The 20057-nt window shown below is 42.9% G+C and overlaps 1 protein-coding gene across 4 annotated transcripts; it reads right to left on the bottom strand.

Annotated features, from left to right (window-relative positions):
* Positions 1-1730: 1730 nt before the first annotated feature.
* alpk3a (alpha-kinase 3a) lies at positions 1731-19597 on the bottom strand. 4 transcript variants are annotated; one of them, XM_072698411.1, is made up of 14 exons: positions 19500-19597; positions 19026-19299; positions 16452-16573; positions 16030-16147; positions 13702-14863; positions 7807-9514; positions 7552-7699; positions 6616-6743; positions 6498-6533; positions 6112-6386; positions 5144-5232; positions 4687-4904; positions 4557-4605; positions 1731-3610 (listed from the first exon to the last, which is right to left on the bottom strand). In XM_072698411.1, the coding sequence occupies exons 2-14, from the start codon at positions 19160-19162 to the stop codon at positions 3277-3279; spliced, it is 4524 nt and encodes a 1507-aa protein (XP_072554512.1). In that variant the 5' UTR covers positions 19163-19299; positions 19500-19597; the 3' UTR covers positions 1731-3276. The 4 variants fall into 4 exon arrangements, with proteins under 4 accessions (XP_072554512.1, XP_072554513.1, XP_072554515.1 ...); XM_072698412.1 differs by having other exon boundaries at positions 19026-19264; positions 19500-19584; XM_072698414.1 differs by lacking the exons at positions 16452-16573; positions 19500-19597 and having other exon boundaries at positions 19026-19162.
* Positions 19598-20057: the final 460 nt, after the last annotated feature.

Genomic DNA, 20057 nt, shown 5'->3' with positions numbered 1-20057 from the left:
TCCAAGACAAAGGAGATTGTTATGGACTTTCTTCCCAATCAGCTCCTTGTTAAGTTCTACAGGAGCACAACAGAGAGCATTCTCTGCTGCGGTGCTACAGTGTGGTACTCCAGCTGCATGGCAGAGAACCGGAGAGACTTGGAACGGATAGTTAAGATTGCGCAGAGGATCGTGGGTCTCAAGCTCCCTGATCTGAACAATGCCAACTATGTAGGAAGGCTAGCAACATCATCAAGGACCCCACCCACTCGGGTTACAAACTGTTTGCCCCCCTCCCATCGGGCAAAAGATTCAGGACCATCAAGTCACGAACAAACAGACTGAGGAACAGCTTTTTCCTGAGAGCAGCGGCCTCCGTCACGCCCCTTCCCACTACAGAACACTGACCATTAAGTCACTTCCACACCTCTGTATTGCTGCTGATAAGCACTTGGTCACTTTAAATCACACTGACTTATAAATACCTAAATCTGTAAATAATTTAAGACTTTTTCATCCAGCATACTGTAGACTGCACTAGGTAATATATTTTTTCTATTGTATTTTACCAATAATTACATTAGGTTTATTTATATTTATACCACGTCTATGAGACTGTATTTCATATTAATGTGGTACATTAATGTACCTCTTTGCTGCTGAGCCGTAAGCTGCCAAACAAATTTCATTGTATTTCTGAGACAATGACAATAAAGTCTCTTATTCTTATCCTTAATCCTAGTAAAATGTTCACTCTGGATTAAAAAGTACACATTTGATGGAAAGTAATGTAATATGACAGACAGAGACTGGACACAGATCAAAACTGGAGTTATTGTTGTCATTACTGGAGTTTCCAGACTTTAAATACACAATGAGTTAAAATATACATTATACAAAATTCTCAAAATAAATCTTAAATCCAATGTTTAATAGTTAGTTAGTCTTTTAGGCAATTAATACAAATGAGACATTTTAAGTTATCTGCCTGTCCAGTATTTAGTTATTTTGTAATATATCATCAAGCTGTATCATGGTAGCTATATCATCAATAAGATGAGGGCATTGTCCTGTGTCATGTTTTTTTCCCCAGCTGTCACTCTCTGTTGCACCAGATCACATAATAGAGAAATTGGGAAGTTGATGAGCAGGAAAGAGACCTTCTATCTTCGCAAGAAAAACGACACACCTACAGGGGCTGCAGTTCCTTTGTACAGAGTACCTTACAATGGCCTACCTGTTTAAACTATCTGCTCTTTTTTTAGCAGAATTTCATCACCTATGAGTCATAACAATGGGTTCACACAAGGCCCTGTTAAGGAGAAGCATTTCTAAGTACAGACGTCAGACTGAGGCACATCTGTTTAATGCCCATTTCCGCTCACTGTTCAGTCTCTTTCCGTTCCTTTTTTCCCATTCTACTCTCACTCCTTGCAACCTGTGGGCTGCGTTGCAGACAGACCAAGTCCCATCACAGCCTACTGGTTAATAAATGATTTATCTTTACCGTTCGTTTAAATATTTAAAATTACAGCAGTTCATCACAATCAGGATCTTGGGGAAACATGGAGCCTATCACAGACAGCATGGGAACAAAGCAGAAGTACACCCTCAAAGGGATCTATTACAATAAGTGACTATTCCTTATAATTAGTATATAATAAACAATTGAATCAGTGAGTACTGAGTATAATGAGACATTTGCCAGGTTTAAAAGAATAACCAGTTTTATGTTACACACACAGTCCCTCTATGGTTAAAATATTTTATTTTCTGTTTATCGTTATCTATATTTAAGAACTGAGTTCTTATATTTAGAAAATAAGAGCATGTTTATGGTAGTTCAATGTTTTCAATAAAGAGATAAAAACAATGGAAATGAAAAATGTATCATTATTTTCGTATCAGAAATGATGCTTACACAAAACATTATTCATTTTTAAGACATTTGCTATATTGCCACAGTTTCACAAATGACAAGTTGGTATGTACAAGATTACAGAAAGAGGCAACAATGTTCATTTCCACAGAGGACAGGAAAGTCAGTCCTGACCCCACACACTCACCCAGACAAATAACAAGCAGCTGTAACACCTGCCACAAACACCAGGCCTGAACTATCCCCCCAGTCTATACATTCAGGAGAAAACTTCATGGTGACTTCAATGTTACTAACTCAGTGCCATGAAAGTGCACATTTAAGGGTTTACATGCCATTATGGGACAGTTATTTAATTTCCCCATTGTTTTTATTGTACAGCAAAAAAAAAATCAAAAATACTAAATTTTAAAATGCTTTGAGTTTGGTGCAAAACAAAACAAAAACAGTTTTAACTAGACAAGCTTTTAAAACATTAAAGATTTTTCCAAACATTTCCATTGCTATACAGTATGTTCAGTGGTCCTGCAGTAGAACCACATAATCATGACAATTTTAAATGCAGTTTTTTACAGGACAAATTTCATTAATCAAAGGAAACTTTAAATCCCTATTTATGATTAAATCTAAATCAATCAGATTTCTGTTCATTTCCATCTATCCTGCTTATCCTGGAAAGGATTATGGCTGCTTTCTTTTGATAGTAGGAATTCAATTAACATGGAAATGGGAGCAGTTAGAAAATCAAAATGTCACATGAGAAAAGCACAACATTTTTTACAGGAAAAGAGAAACTTCCATGTCAGGTCATTTAGTCCTGAGCATAAATTTCCAGCATGCACCTGGTCTGACATTGAGAACTCTTCATTAAAGATTATCTTCAATTAGCAGTTGACTCAACCGGAGACCAACAAACAAAAGAAAATGGTCGCTATTAATGTCCTAGTACTGTCACAGACAATCAAAAGTCTTGGAATTACTATTACTGTATTGTGTCATATTCTGTTCTTTATGTGACTTCTAAATGTTTTTACACTTTACCTAGATATACAGGTTTATAGTACACTGAAGGGTTTCTTCTAAACATCTTTCTTTCGGTTACAAGAGCGTCATCTCTCCCAGACTTAAATCAATTTTGATGCCATTTGATACCAGGTTTGTGTCCTTTTCCAATATGCCATCTGCTACTCAACACCACAGTCTAGTTTCAGCTGTCGATGAGATGGCCTCTTTCATTACACGCTCTAACATTCGGTATTTGCCTAATTTTCTCCAGTTAAAGGCAGCCAAAGGCTGACCCCCCTCCCAGCTCACAACCATCTTCCATTAATGAATAAAAGGCCAATGTGTGAAAAATCCAGTCCAGTAAACAGTTCAGTCTGTGCTGGGTTCTTATCTGAGAGATCAGTGATGCTGCATTACTCGTCTTGCGTTGCCTCTGCTGTTATCTGTTTAGTGGCTTTTCCCTCCCCTGATTCCCCCGCTTTCCTCACCACCTTTGGGCTAGAGGTACTCTTCCTGGCGGTCTGGGGGCTATGTGAGCCTTTTCTCTGCTGCTGGGGGCTTGACGTGCCCCCCATCTTGCGAGCGATAAGGGGGCTTCTGGAGGGCTTTGCCTTGGCAGACTGCTGCACGGACTCCATGGAGCGGAGGGTCCTTAGGCCGAGAAGGCCGCAGTAGTAGTTACACTGGTGTAAGGAGGGGAACTGCTCAAACACCTGCGGGGAAGCCTCCTCCGACAGGCCCTGGTACCTGCAACACAATGCCATCCTTTAGGGCAGGGATGGCGAACCTGGTCCATGGAGAGCCGCTGTGGATGCGGGTCTTTGGGATGGCCTCTCAATCAGCCAATAGTAAAGCAGTGGTTCTCAACTCCAGTCCTGGGGACCTTCTGTTATTGGATGACTGAGAGGCCGTCCCAAAGATCCGCACCCACAGCGGCTCTCTATGGATCAGGTTCGCCACCCCTGCTTTAGGGGCTTATCGATTCTCTCCCAGAGCAAACAGAGAATTAAATAAACAGTCCTCTGAAAATGCCTGGAATACCTCTGCAATTGCTGACAATAATGGTGATAATACACTATGATTGTTCATTATTGTCCCATTACAAATATTTGACACAAAATTATATCTTAACTACAGTATACAGATGTTTCCCCTATAACGGGGGTCCCCAACATGTTACACACGTGTGACCATTGCACTTTGAGCCTTTCTAAGGCGCACGTTTAAAACTCACAAGAAGCAGTACAATTTAAATCTGACAAAACTCAGAAAGAAAATCTGACAAACTGTGCTCAATAACCCTGTGTTAATGACATCGAAGACACAGATGTCCCTCCCCTTTCCAGCAGACAACCAATGGGAAATCATCTGTCAATAACACAGATCATTTTTTTAAGCTGATCTGGATATAAGATGTTTTTTTCCTAAAATGTGAAGCATGTAATATGATATAACATGCCAGTAGAACAAGACCACTTTCATTTTTTTCAATGTAGCACTTGAATGAAAACAAGTTGGACACCCCACAGTGAAACATTGTGTTGATTTTTTTTTCCTGAAGACGTAAGAAAATGTGCGCCATATCATCCAAAATCTCAAAAGTGTGCCAATGATAAATAATAATAATAATAATAATAATAATAATAATAATAATAAATGAATAAATAAAATCTGTATTAAAAACAAGATTTACCCCCTTGATTTGGTGGCCACAGAAACATTTGTGATCTTCATATCAACACCTGCAACATAAAATACAGAGATTTTAGCCAATGGGAGAGGTGCCCTGAGGCGAGCGTCTCGGGGCGATCAGCCTGTTCTACCTTCCAGTTGGGTGACCAGCAGGTTGCCGCTGGTCCACTGGTGGATCCAGTGCTGAAAGGCACAACACTTCTGCTCCGTCTCGGACGAGTTTCTCATCACAAGCCTCCCGGCGCTGTCCTGTCGGCAGTATCTCACGTACGTGCCCTGGAGGTCGGTCTCCACTGTGGCGTAGGGAACCATGTTGCCAGGCCGATACATTAGATACACAGGATTCACTCTGCACAGGTGCAAACAGGCAGAAGAGCATCAATTTCAGGACCTAACTGAACTGTATAACAGCAATAAAAATTAAATTGTGAATTAAATGACTCTGCTTACTGTTTCAGGTTAAAACTTGGTATTTATCCTTAATTATTATTATTAGTTAGCTTTATCATTGTTTTTTTAAATTTGAGTCCATGATGCAAAAACTTGTATCACCATTATTTGCACCACTGGCATTGTGATCATACTCACTCCAACGAGGGGCCGAAGCTCTCTTTCGTTCTTGCCTCTGCGGCGAATATTTTGCAATACTCTCGCATCGTGTTCTGTATTTTACACTCCTGAGAGGGAGAGAGGGCTGACGTTCACCCAGGCTTGAGATAAGATAAGGCAGCCGGCCCAGGCTTTCCCTTTCTACGGATCTCTCCATGTGGTACGGTTGAACACAGGCGGACCCCTCGCACGCTAAGAGGTCATGTTAGCCAAGATATCCACCAGATTTTACAGAAGACTTTGCATAGTGGCGTATAACAATAATGGCTTCCTGAGCCTAAACAGCAATAATTACCTTCACCGACATCAACTGAGTTCTGCATGAACACTTACTCTGTTCCATCTTGATAGCCAGCTCATTTTCACACTTTGTTTTAAACCAGTTATCATCTCCTCCACGTCCCCTAAATCCAATTCTGACACATGTAGAATACAAAGACTCAACACTGAGCTCAAGGCCACAGCTAACACTCGCAAAATCAAAGATTCAAACCTTGTATGAGAAGCTTATGGGATCCAGAGGTGAATTGATCAGACCACTGACTATCATATATAGTCAGTTATATACAGTGAGGTACATACAGTAAAAGTTTTATCTTTATCTTGTGTTGTCTCTTAAATCACACAGTAAATGAACTGCTGGGCTCAATTTGTTTATGCAGTTTAAAACAACATCCTGATCACTTTCATATTTAAAGACCGTGATCCCAAGCCTTTTTTTAGCTTCCTGTCTTTTAAAAGCTATTAAAAGGTGCAGTGCAGATGATGACATGTTGACTGATCCACACACCAAGAAAGAAGAAATGCCAATTTTAGCACCGTAATTAATCTATACTCACTCCTACTTCATTAAAAATCATGAATATAATTCATCAATCAGATGCAGATGGAGGTCCCCCTTACTGTGCAGGGCTCTCATAACTCGGATCGTATTCCGTGACGCTGACCTGCTTCGTGATCTCCATGTTCCTCTCCGTCAGGGCACTCTCCTCCTGGCTCCCGTAAGCGATGGGGTTGCGTACTTTGAGCATGCAGGTGGTCCCTGACACAAAGATGGGCTCCAGGCCATAAATGGCCTTCACCCGGCTGGTCTTGCGACCGCAGCCTTCGCCCACATGGGACTCCTCACTCATGATGCGCCCAAATAGCTTGGCACCCCAGCACCCGGCGTCTGCCAGGCCTCTGGCGAACAGTAATGGGGTCATTTCCACCTCCTCTCCAACTGCAGTAGACATGAGACAACACAACCTCAGGGCGCAGATAGAGTAACAATGTCCCGTTTGACCTGGGTTTACTGTTTGGAAAAAACTTCAGGACAAGAAAATCTGTTTACCTTCTACATCTTGCCTGAAGAAGAACTGAGACAGTACTGTAATAAGCAAGAGACAGTCAAATTAACCTCTGTACGTCAAAACAAGAAGCACATGCTGAATGGACTGAGGAAGTCGTACTATCTGCGCTGAGCAGGTAGTCCGTGGAGTCGCTCCCGTACTCGTTCTTTATGGAGCAGCCATACACACCACAGTCCCAACTGTTCACCTGCACAATGGCCAGTGCCAGGGGCCTCTCGTCACCTGCACTGGGGAATCAAGATGAGAGAACCAGTCATGTTCCAGTAAGATTCAGCATGCTACCCATTCCTGTCCTCCAGGGGTCGCTGGCGCACAGGAGCCCACCGTGAGCATGAGCTTTTAGCTGACACAGCAGCCGACAGAACAGATTTAGATATTAACTAGAGCCGCCAGGCTGGGATGGTGCAATCAAGCAGCATTGGCTTACATGGCCTGGGTATGTACCTCTCAGTGTCACCGATGTGGGTTTCATAATCACATGGCCAAGGGTTTGCAAGCTGCAAATAACTGTGAAACACCAAGAGCCTGGGGATACGCTTAAAGCTTACTGCAAAGTTTTCGATGCTGTAATAGCCTCTATCACGTGCCTTATAATATTATTCAATTCAATTTGATTTGATTTGATTTCACAACATGACATCGGCTCAAAGCGCTTTACATTATCCCCGCCCGAAGCCCCCAGTGAGCAAGCCAGAGATGACAGTAGTAAGGAAAAACTCCCTAGAAGGAGGAAACCTTGGGAGGAACCAGACTCAAAGGGGGAGCCCATCCTCCAGGGGGCAGCAGAGGAAATAAATGACTGCATTGTTGCATGATGTGACAATGCAGGTTGCAAGCATCATTTGAAAAAAATCAATCTAGTGGAGAAATAAAACACAGATGATCCGTGATGAAATGAACACAGACACACACACACACACCCTCCACGAGTGAAATGTTGCCCAAATTGTTTGGGAGCTATTGATGAGCATGCTGACTCTACAGCTGGGGCAGTTTTATTGTGGGTGTAGGTCTTTTGGTCGCTTCAGTTATTACCTCCTCTTCACCTCTATGATCTCCACTTCATCTCTGTACCACTTAATAGTGGAGTCACTGAGCACATTGAAGAACTGGCACCAAAGCTTCAGGTGTCCCGAGGCATCAGAATAGAGCTCTCCTCTAATCTTGCGGATAACCTGTGGAGCTGTCATGAAAGAGACGAACTTTCCGTTTAGCATGACTTTCAGTTCCTCTTTCCTTACAGGTAAAAGTTTGCCATTAAGTGCTAAAAGCAACCACTTAAAAAATTACCTTTGAAGGGGTTTAGCTTCTCCTTCTCTGCTGGTTTGGTATCAGTCTTGGGAGTTTCAGTTTCCCTGAGTGTCTCCTCGTGGTTTTTGGGTACCTCAAGGGTGCTTTTCCTGCGACTCAGGAAAGGGGAGCGCCTCTCAGTTGGAGGAGTGTTCAGGGTGGATCCTCTGCGAGTTTGGGGAGGTGACCTGCAGGAGGGCTCCTGCTCCTTCTTCCCTGGGGCCTCGTGCTCTTCTGCCCCGCCAGGGTCCTCTCCTTTAGCTTTGTGGGCAAAGATCTTCCTACGTGCCCCAGATGCGAGTTCCTCTGGGGTGGCTGATGGGATGCCGCCCAGACTGTCCCTCCTCCTCATCTTCGGGCTGCTCTCGCAGGACGGGATGGTGGATGGGGTCTGTGATGGCTCCGTGCTTTCCAGTGAGATGCTGTCAACCTGAATTGCAGGGACCGTTGTAAAATCTGGAGTCCCCAGATCATCAGCTCTCTGAGAAGCAAATCGTCGCAAAGTTGTGGGACTCAACAGAGGTGTTTTGAGGTTGGTAGGACTGAGCACTTCAACTGAAGGCTTATCTGTATGGTGTTCATCAAAAACAGACCTCGAGTCCACGGTAGCTTCTTGGGGTACTTTCGCATTGTCTGGAGCCAGTGGAAGTTTGCTGTGGAACTCATCTTTTGCATCTATAATCTTCTCAGTATTATGTGGCAGTGTTGAAGTTGTTAAGGTAGAGCGACTCACATTACTGGGGTCAGAGTTAGCACTACTGGGCAAAACAGAATCTTCGAAGAAGACATTTATAAAAGGCACATTATTGCTGGTGCGTGTCTCAAGCAGCTTTTTATCTTCCATTCCGTCTTTCTCACCTTGCCGTGTTATTTCTGGTTTGTCTTCATTTGATAGTGAAGGTGCTACATCATTCCGCATGTTCTGTAGGTTGGGAGCAACACCAGGGGCCACTGGAGCAACCAGTACATGACTCTCCTTTGCCACCAGCTCAGAAACCTCCCTCTCCTGTAAATGGGATTGATCTGCATCCTTAGCTGTCAACGGCTTGTTTTTGGTTTCCATCACAACGTCTACCTTTGGAACAATCACAGACAATTCTGCTTGAGGTGCTTCAGGTATAAATAGTTCAAGGTTAGGAGAGACTGCATTTAGATTATCACTTTCATGAATAACTTTAATCTGGATTCCTGTGTCTTTCACCTCATTTTGGATGACTTCTTCTACATCTTGCTGAATCTGAGGTTTCAGCTGCAAAAATACTGGTGTCTGAATAAAGTATCTAGTGCCCGGTTCATCACTATTGATGACAGTTTCCTTCATTTCCATCTCATTCTTCCCATCCCCAATGGAGCCAGCATCTCCACGGGTTTCAGACATATTATTTGCATTTTTGTCTAGACCCTCGTTAATATGAAAGTCGTCCCTGTCAAGAAGATCCAAGGTCACACGGTTATTTACAAGATCAGTCTTCAGTGGCTCTGCTGTTGGCTCAAAATTATCTGCCACTTCTTTGAAATACACTGGCGTGCTCTCTGTCTGCTCACTCAAGGCTGACAGACCAACCCCACGCGATTTGTCCGTTTCCATCTCTTGGATTGTGGCCCACTTTCCTGCTGGAGTGACCTCTTGCATCACTTGCATGGCCAGTTCCATCTCACTGGCCACATGTGTGTCGTGCCCCTCTGTCTGCAATGGGTCATCTAGAACCTTGAGGCACAAACAAACAGTATGTACTAGAACACTGTAAAACACTGTAAACAAATAAATACATTGCACACATTGATGGTGTCATTTGATTTAAAACTTCTTGTTTTTCGGCTGGACAGACGCATGTTGAGGCTAAAGTTAGTAGCTGCATATCATACACATAAACAAACACAGTGCTTGCTAATCACAGGCATTTGAACATCATAAGTATAATTTTATTAGTGTCGGATGGCATTATTTTATGAAATGCTAGTTGAAGAACAGTATATATAGTCAAACATTATATAATGGTCCTAGGATATTTAGTATGTTTGGCAGTTTTGACAAGTGTTTAGTTTGGGTGATTACGTCGGGGATTGTGTTTAGGTCGAGGGATTGTGGGGGCCAGATCCTCTGTCACTCCATCTCTTTCCTTGTTCACAGGATAATACTACATAACCTCAAGATGTGCTTAAGATCATTATCTTGTTGAAAAATTAATAATTTCCAGACTTTTCACTGGTACCAAGGGAAAAATACCAATAATAACAGAATGTATGTACAGAACAAACACCTTGTTATTTCATTTGAGTTTGTTTTCAAGGTTTTGGTACGCTGCTGTTTCGCAACAGATTGATTAATGGAAACAAAATGGAAAAACTTTAATATTTATGACCTGTCATATGCAGATCACATACTGCTCTTGACATCTGATGCACATATTAAAGATGTCACTGGAAAAGCTGTTCTCAAGTATCACAATATCTTTTAAAAGCATTCTCAGTTCCTGCGCTCGCTGAAGTCATACATCTCTCGCACAATCAGAAATAGTGCGGCAAGACGAGCTAAAAATAGCCAGTTTACACTGTTACACGATTACCGGCAGACATCTCTGAGTGATTCAGTCTATTGCTGCTTCCTCTCTGTATGAATCTTAACAGCTGTACAGTTACTGAGGGAGTCAGGAATCTCTGTCATGGGTGAAGAAGCAGGGGCCCCGTCTGACCTTTGACCCCTTCATGTCATCTCAGTTACTGACAACTCACTATCTACCTCTAATTGTGCCATCTGCCCATCTGCTGAAGCTCAGAGGCATCAGAGCTTCTGTGAGAGGTCTGCAGACCTCTTGATGCCGGTGTTCACTAGATTCACAGACATAGAAGACGTCAAAGCCTAAAGAGGCAAAATGGAGATTGTGGCCCTATATATAGTGCAATGACTGTCCTTTTCCACCTTGGCCCCTGACGCCGAGAGCCGCTGCAGCTGGTCACGCTGGCAGGATGGAACCAGGCTGGTGCTGAGCCAGGTGCTTGGACAGCATGTGCACCTTCTTGCCTGTGTCTGAGGTGTGTTCCTATGCTGCTGATGGCACTCAGCAAAAATTTCTTGTGATGAAACAGCAGCCCCCCCCCCCTACCCCCCGTCCCTAGCATGTGATCAATCATGCACAGAAATGGGGGGGGGATCATTTTTAAGAGATATCTTATCATTCGTAGTCTGAACCTTAAGAAAATGACAAAATACCAGCAATCCAAACTGATTTATACGTCATAAATTTCAGTTTGTCCAGCTGCACTTTGTTACTGGAGGAATGCAGATTAATCACTTTGTTCCAGAAAGCAAAACCTCTGCTAGGGACCACAAGATTTTAAAGTAGCAGTTTCTTTAACCAAAATAACACCTGCTTCCCCTGCTGTTCTTGATCTTGAGTTGTCGAGAAAACACTCAACACCCAAACATGTGGCAGAAATCTAAAATCTTCACCAGGCATTTGACTTTAACTTCTGATTCATGCGATAACATAGATATACTTTAACCAGATATGAGAAAAAGCTGACTTAGATAGCAATTAATATACGCCCGCCGGACTAGTTTGAACTGGATTCAGCAACATTCTGCAGTGATGCTCACTCTCTGTCTTTGCGGTATAAGATTATTAATGGAGTTGAACATGGAAGAAGATGCTGAAACGAATACAGGAATTTCATGGGAGGAAAGAGGCAGCTTCCCGCATCAATCAGTCTCCGTTTTGCAGAAGTTAGATGTTCACATGCATATATGCACAGCGAAGATGTAGTTCCACCCACCACGTGGCCACAGGGATCGACCTGTTGCAGTTCCCCATTAAAGGGAAAACCGCAGGGGGGGGGGGGGGGGGGTCACGGCACAGGTGTGAGCTCTGTCAGAATTTAAGAATCGAACCTAGAGGCTGTCATCAGACCGAAACTCAAACATACCAGCATCGCGACACAAACTGCAGGAGGAAACTGTTACCACATCTACTATTACTGAAAAGATCACACTCACAACCTTTGTGCAAAACAGGAAGCACTTTTACAAGCTGAACCGCCACTAGCATTTTTCGGATAACATCGAATTCAAAACAAAAGCATTTGTTTATATGTGTATTATTTATTATGTCGATTCACTCAAGTCAGTATTTCTCAACCCGGTCCTCGGGAAACCCCCAGACTGTCCACATTTTTGCTCCCTCCCAGCTCCCATAGCTCCCATAAACATGGACTTTCTGGTGGTCCCCGAGCACTAGGTTGAGAAACACTGCTCTAAATGTGACTCAGTGTGGAGCACTGCAGTCCTACACCTCAAGGGCCGGCGGTTTGAATCCCATTTTCACTCTGTGGGCTGTAGCATGTTCTCCCCATGAGTTTTCCAACCATTTATTCCATATTAGCCATAGGATGTGAATGTTCCCCACGTCTACCAACCGGTAGCAGGATAAGTGGTTTGAAAGTGGACAGATGGATGTTTCTCTCAAATTTTTATATGTAAAGTATAATAATGATCAGGGCATGCAGATAATGTATGATTACAAACAAAGCTAGTTAACGAACGTCCTCATATCTTCATTATTTCTATTAATCAAATAGATGATAATGTTTAAAATAGGATAGATACATTTGTACTAATATATCTCAGCCTTTTATTCTTTTATATTATTAATTAGGAAACCAACAAACAGAATAAATTTGCATTCAGATTAACTTCATATTAAGACTGGAGTCCTCATCCAATGCTTTCAGCTGTCTGGATCGCCAATGGATTTATATATTACTCTAGTTAATTAATTATAAGGTCATCTGAATATAAATGGCAACCAGGACCAGGAAACTGGTATTTACTTATTTTTCCCATGACATATGGAGTTGGTATGTACTCAATGGTCTGTATTTACCATATTAACTGAAGTATTTGCTCCCTAGGAAGTTCCCCTCCTGCAATTTGGGAAAGCAGCATTTTTTTAGCCATTGACATTAGCTCTTTATATTAATGTATGGGACCTTGACATTGACAGCAGTAACCATAAGAGGCACCAATTCACACTGACCCTCATTATGGTCAGACTGAGACCAGCCCAGCATTTGGACAGAGGTCTATTTTAAGGTATCAAAGTCAAGATTAGGGAATGTCTCCACTACACTGACTAAAACCACGCTACACTGACCAATGATCCCTCGGATCATTTAAGATAGGATCAACACTCAGGTGTGACGGATACCAAAATCACAGTGGATGCCCAAGTAAAAAAAAAAAACAGGCCGGATTCTCCCTCCGTATTCTGAGCTATCCATAGAACTCTGCTTCTTCTGCTGTCCTCATTTCTCAGCAATTCCTGCCCAGATCTTTTGAGCAATATATCTAGATCAGCGGTGGCCAGTCTTACCCACAAAGGGCCAGTGTGTGTGCAGGTTTTTGATATAAACTTTAGGTCACCTGTTCCAAACCAGGTGTGAGGAGTCTTCAGTCAATCAGTCTTCTAATTAGTAATCTAATTAGGGATTTGAAGTGAAAACAAGCATATATACAGCGACCCTTTTGGGTAGGATTGGCCGCCCGTGATCTAAATGGAATGAATCCAATGCAATGAATCATTTAAAAGTCATATGTATCGGGTTTTCATGCTAGTCATAAGTATCTGGTATGTCCCAGCATTAGCCTTGCGAATTCATGTTAACATGTTTGTTTGCAAATAAACGGCTGGAGCTTGCGTGTACTTGAGTTTGGGTTGTATGATATGTGCTGCTGGTGTAACTATGTGTTGTTGTCAGTTGGAGCTTGTGTCACATGGTGGCGTTCCACAGACGCAGATTTCTATAAATACCCTCCAAGTGCCCATCATGTTTCTTTTCCTAACTAGAGTTGGAGATAAAACTCCTGAGCTCAGGCAAAAAAAAACACAGCATGCTCACCGTAGATTCCTGCAATGGCTGAGGGACAGGATCTGGCATGATGATTTCGTCCTTCACGGACGCCATAATTTTGTCCTGTTCGTTCTCCCACTGGGTTGAGGTGGCCTGGTTCTCAGAAAGTATTTGTGTAGATTCCTCCCTACTCATGAGTCCTTGCATGAGGCCATGTGGGACATCAGGGCAGACGGCCTTTGAGGTCGATTGGGTCACATGTGTGTCAGTTGGCTGATGTTCCATCTCTTCCGGCTCCACCAATTCCCCATCCTCCGCAACCTGGTTAGAGTCCACTGGGATGCCAACTGGCAGGGAATCAGTACCCGGGGGCAATGGGCCAGCAGTGCCATCCTGCACTACGTCTTCAGCGTTCTTCTTACCACGAAAGAAAATGTCCCTCAAAGAGAAGAAGACCGAGGTAAGAGGAGACTGTGTGTTGTGCTGTTCCGGCTCCTTACTGGTCGCCCTGCCCTTTGCTGGTGAGCTGTTAGAGCTCGATGGCAGCTGCCCCACACCCTCCCGTCTCTCTTTGCTCCTCTTCAGTGTCTCCTCTGGTGACACCTGAGCCTGCTGGGACTCAGCAGCCAGATACTGGGACAGACTCATTCCTCCATCTCTAGGTTCTTTCTCGGGTCCAGATCCTGGTGCTGATTTCTGGAAGGTGGTCTCGCTGGCTGTCCCGTTAGTAGTTTTGATTTTTTTTTTGGCCAGGGGCTCTTTGATTGGGCTGCCCATGTTCCGGAAGAACTGGCCACCTTCCTCCTTCCTCGCATCACTGGGCACGTCCACTGGGGTATTTCCAGCTGTAGCGGGATACCCATTGGGTATCTCTGCCTCCACAACCGGACCCCCTGTGCCTTCGGGCTCCGCTGGCACACCTGCCTTTCGGGGCAGGGGGGGCACCCCAGGGTGCACCTCTCCTGGGGAGCGGCGTTTCCTCTGCACGCGCTCAGGGCTGCCCACCCTCGGCGGGACCTTCTCCCCCCTCAGCCGACTCTCCTCCCTCTCTCTACGCTTGGCCTCAGCCTTCTGTTTCAGCTTGTTGAAGAAGCGCTGGTGGATGCAGTATTCGTTCATGGAGCCCACCTCCAGCACCCCCGAGCAGGACACGATGCCCTTGGAGTTCCTGGCTGAGGCCTGGTATATGGCTGCGTCCTCCTCAGTGCAGCTGGACGAAAAAGTACAGTAAAGCAAGCAGATCATCTCAGGACTGTATGTTTGTTTAGGAAGTTTTACAATGCCAATGGATTCATACAATACAGAAGTTTCTCAATTTAGGGGGGGGAGGAGCTGTGCCTATTTTAAACACCCCTCACTGAGAAATAAAATGCATAAAAATGGAATAACTACGCAATTCATGTGTTTTTGACTCACTCAGCAGAATTTAAACAGAATGGGGGGATACATGATGTTTTAGAATGGTATATAATGAGAACTGACTATCCATCCATCCATCCATCCATTTTCTAATCCCGCTTGTCCTATTCAGGGTCATGGGTGTCCTGAGCCTACTCCAGATGAGGCGCCAACCAGAGGTGGAAAGTTCTGGTCCAGATAGTACAAATCCAGATCATGGTTTTCTGTCAACCAACCACTTGAGTACTACACTAAACTGGTTGGTTGAAACAAAACCTTGGTCTGGATTTGTACTTTCCGGACCTGAACATTCCAGCCATGGCGCCAACCCACCACCTGGCACACTCACACTCCATTCCACACCTAACATCTGAATATAGTTATTGTAATTATTATTATCTTTTTGGTAACGCTTTACATTAGCTGCACCTTCATAATGCATTCATAGAACATTCAGTGTGCCTTCATAATGCATTCATAATGGATTCACAGAACATTCAAAAGCAACATGTAAGTATACCTTAACATCCATAGCGTTTGTTTCTAATGCATATTACAAGAACAACAACAAATGTATTTGTTATCACAACATTATATCGTCTCAAAGCACTTAACTGCATCCCCACCCAAAGCCCCCAGTGAGTAAGCCATAGGCGACAGTGGCAAGGAATAACTCCCTAGAAGGAAGAAACCTTGGGAGGGACAAGACTCAAAGGGGGAGCCCATCCTCCAGGGGCTGGCAGGGACATTAAAGCTGTTAATGTATGTTAGGATGGTAAGGTGTACTTATATGCTGCTTATGAACATGCTTTAAATGCATTATAAAGGTATATGAAGGTGCAGTTAATATAAAGTGTTACCAAAAATAGTGTATAATGAAAACTGAGTACATTTATTGCTATTATTATCTGTCTTTTCCCACTGTCAATAATATATGAATTCTTCATTAGAATCTTTCATAGCCAAGCCTGGACTTACTTGTAGATGTGGAGAGTGTGGGTTTTCCCATGGCGGAATATCTCATATTTGGGAAGGCCGCAATATCGGTCCAGCTCCATGTCATCTTTGTACCATGTGAGCTCGGGGACTGGGTAGCCTGAGAGAGAGACAATGTGGATGGCATATTAACAATAGCTACTGCTGCTGTGGGTAAACCGAATCTGCATTTATAATATAAATGCAGCACATAATTATGATACATAGCGGCGTAGTATGTTCACATATTTGCTAAAAAAAATACATACAGGATCTTTATCTTTAAAATAAGTGTTGTTTAAACTCCACACAGCTTTAGATGTTAGAAAGTCAGCTTCGAAACACACATGCAGGTGTATATGTCTGAAATAATACAAGCAAGGATTCAGTCAGTTGCCGTATTCACATTCGCATTGAAGCTTAACCTGAGATGACACAGGTGAACTTCACGTTGGCAGTCTCTGACACTGCCCTGGATTTTAAGGTGGTCTCAAACAAGGGCTGCGTCTCCTCAGTCAGATGGGACATCACACTGGACAATGTACTCCTGCAGAACCCAGGAAGATCCACCTTAAATACTTTTGTTACAGCACGCCTTGTCAACTATGAAGAAGTACTGGATGAAAATTATTTTAAGATATTACCAAATCACTACTGTGATGGAAAAATTAAATCCAACTTGCCACAGTCTGTTGACATATTTACTATTATTAAAATTCAAATGTATATGAATTATATATGCCCACAACAAGCCCGCAATTTTAATTAACTAGCTATTAATGTTTAAGGAAATGCAGTTTTGAGAAGTATGAACCGAAACAACTGTAATCACTGGGCAGCACAGTGACTTCACACCTCCGAAGGCTGATTTATACGACTGCATAGAATCTACGCTGTCGTTACGGCATCAGTACGGCATACCCACGTGCCCTGTGCCATAGTCTGACGGGCATCTCCCCAGAAATTTAACTACACAGCACGGCAATGTAGACAGCGCACAAGTATAAATGCTTGCAGGGGCGTTGGCTACTTACTGTACATAGGCCATGGCGTAAGCTCTGCGTAGGCCCGACATGGCAGTATAAATCAGCCGTAAGGTTGGTGGTTTGAATCCCAGCCCGCTCTGTTTATGGAGTCAGCATGTTCTGCCTGTGTCGTGCAGGATTCCTCCAAGTAATTCAGTCTCCTCCCGCAGCCCAAAGACATGCAATTAGGCTAATAGGTGTCTCTAAATTGCCCATAGTGTGTGAAGGATGAATCAGAACTGTTTAGTTTTTATTGACAGGGGTAACTGAAGTAGCACATAATACAAATACAACCGTGGAAAAAATGTAGAGACCACAGCTCAGTTTTTTGTTTTTCTCATTTCGCAATTTATGGCCTGCTTCACCTTATTCTTGTGTGCTGCTGTCTTAGAAATTTCGAACCTGGAAGCAACCTGCTGCTCAGTGTAGCTTCTGCCAGCAGAACAATGATTAAAATAGGATCTAAAAATGCAGATTTGTTTAAAAGAATAGAGTGGTCTCTTAATTTTATTCATGGCTGTAAGTGCTCAAGGAAGATCACAAGCGATAAATGTGTTTGTAAATATTGTCTTCATACATTCACAATACCAACATTTCGTAATATTGATCCTCATCCTTATCTAGTAAAGCATGACACAGAGCTTGGCTCTTATCCAAGTGATCATAGGGAAGATAGCAGCCGATTCCCTGCATGGATGCAGACTCTCACACACCGGGGGCAATTCAGAGACTCGGGTTCACCTATATCACATTTTTTTTTGCTCTGCGGGGAGGAAGCTCACACAACCACAGGGTCGCGTATAGACTCCACGGGCATAGGGCTGGGAGTCACATGCACTACCTCAGAGGCGAGAGGCGATCACCACGCCGCCACGATGTAGTCAGAATGTCTTAATTTTTTTAATATTTAGAAAAAAATTCATTGACCTCAGAACAGCTGGAAGGATGTTTTAGCGTTTTATGTCTGAAGACAGAATTCCTTTGATTATATCAGCCATGCAAAAAAAGGATAAAACTGATTTCTAAAATAATCTGGTATAATGTGCCCTATATAGGCACTGGTGTATGACAGCATAACGCAAATTGTTTTCAGTATTAAATCACCACACGATATAGCAATTTTCACACTTTATGTATACTAGTTTTGGGAAATATTCAACTAGTTAACTATAACTTACATGCGAATGATAAAAGGGGCTTTTTTGGTACAAAAGTAATATAAACCTAAAATTCTAGATTTAACCTATAACCAGTGGTGAAGACAGCAAGATCCAACATCAACGACCCAGTCAATTCTGTTGCGATCCTGACCCGGTGGGCGGGGCGCACCCAGGATCACGGGGTCTGCACGCATACATATGTGTTCATACGTGCACATACAGTGACTATGGAGTCCATTTCACAGGATTACGTAGAGGAATCCCATGCAAACGACGTAATCTACAAGCTCCTGCAAACAACCAACTAGGACATATCAACTCAGCCTTCTGAGACACGATATTATACACGCGGTTCTTTGTCTAAAACTAATATAATACGATTTTTAAATGCAGTTAGCCTGTGGAGGGCTACAATTCTCATGAAATTACATTTTGCTTTTAAACTTTTAACTTTTGCGCTGGAGAGTATTTGGTAACTGTACTTCCAAAAGCTAATTTTAGTGTGATACTGTTTATTTTTAACCAGATGCTCTTCATGGCCAGTTTTTAAACCAACCAATAAGCTTCTGCTAACGACGGTGATTCACCTTTTATGCAGTTCTTCGTAGGAACAGTATTAAATTTAGGGACTCAGTGGAATTATGTGATCACAGACAGCCCATGCCAAAATTACTATTTGAAAATATTATTATTTTAAAAAGTTAACTCTAACCAAATGTTTTTGATTACATATATCCTATTGATATTTAAATAAACGTCGCTTCAGCTTGGTCTCATCGTTATAATTAACCTAGAAAGTGAGGGGAGGCTCTACCGATTCTCGGGTCTGACGTTAATCAGGTAGTTCCTGTTGTCCGCCCTGATAGCCGGGACCATCGCATCCTCTTCATTCTCGCTGCCGCTCCTCCCGTTCAAAGAGAAGGAGCGGCCGATAGGTCTCCTGGAGCTCATGGTGCCCTGGATCAGCCTCTCGCACGGATCACAGTTTAGGGCAGAAACTCAAGCCTCTCGGTGCTGCGGCTCACCGCCTCCGTGATGCGCCGAAACTAAGTCCTATTACAAAAACGGCGTCCGTATTACAATTGTTGCTGAAAAAAAGAACACGTGTCTAGTCATACAAAGTACAAGTAACATACATATACTGTTACCGAAACAAACAAATCTCTTGAAAATAAGGAGTCTTGTTTTCAGAATTTCCATCATCCACGTAACTTGAATAACTTTGCTCTGAACTAATTCGTTTATTTTACACCACGTTTTCTTGCGTTTTTTTTGTTGTTAAACTTACCAATCGTATGTTTCTTACTGTCCTTTGGAGAGGCTGATATTCCGAGGGGGTTCGCAATTATCAATCAAACATGTGCACACGCTCCCCCAAGAGCTGACCCTATTTATAGGAGGCCCATAAATAGACACAAGACCATATCACATTCTACACTACTTGCCTCATACCAGTGTCCTCACTAGGGAGAACTCAAAGGAATGGACAGAAAGCCAAAAAAAAAAAAGTAAATTCATATAGGCCTACGCATCAAAATAAAATTATTGTGCATAATCAGGAAGTGACAACTTAAAAATAACATCGATATATATTTGTATGCTGGTATTTTTCTTTTTTTTACTGCTGTTTGTTTATGGGTGTTGTTTGGTTGTGGGCTTTCAAACTAAAGGCGCTGCTGATGAAAAGACCTGTCATAACAAATGTTTTGAAAGGATCTTGTTAATTAGGCCTGGATTCTGCCCTTGAAAATCCACTTATAAACGCAATAAGTTCTACTCTAATAAGTCTACTGTCACCTTGGTTTGCTTGACAAACATAAAATTTCTTTAGTTACACGCTGCCCTC

The sequence above is a fragment of the Paramormyrops kingsleyae genome, chromosome 13 (assembly GCF_048594095.1).
Source record: "Paramormyrops kingsleyae isolate MSU_618 chromosome 13, PKINGS_0.4, whole genome shotgun sequence".
NCBI classification, from domain to species: Eukaryota; Metazoa; Chordata; class Actinopteri; order Osteoglossiformes; family Mormyridae; genus Paramormyrops; species Paramormyrops kingsleyae.
The sequence above is the reverse complement of the archived record's forward strand: the minus strand, read 5'-3'. Positions and strand labels throughout refer to the sequence as shown.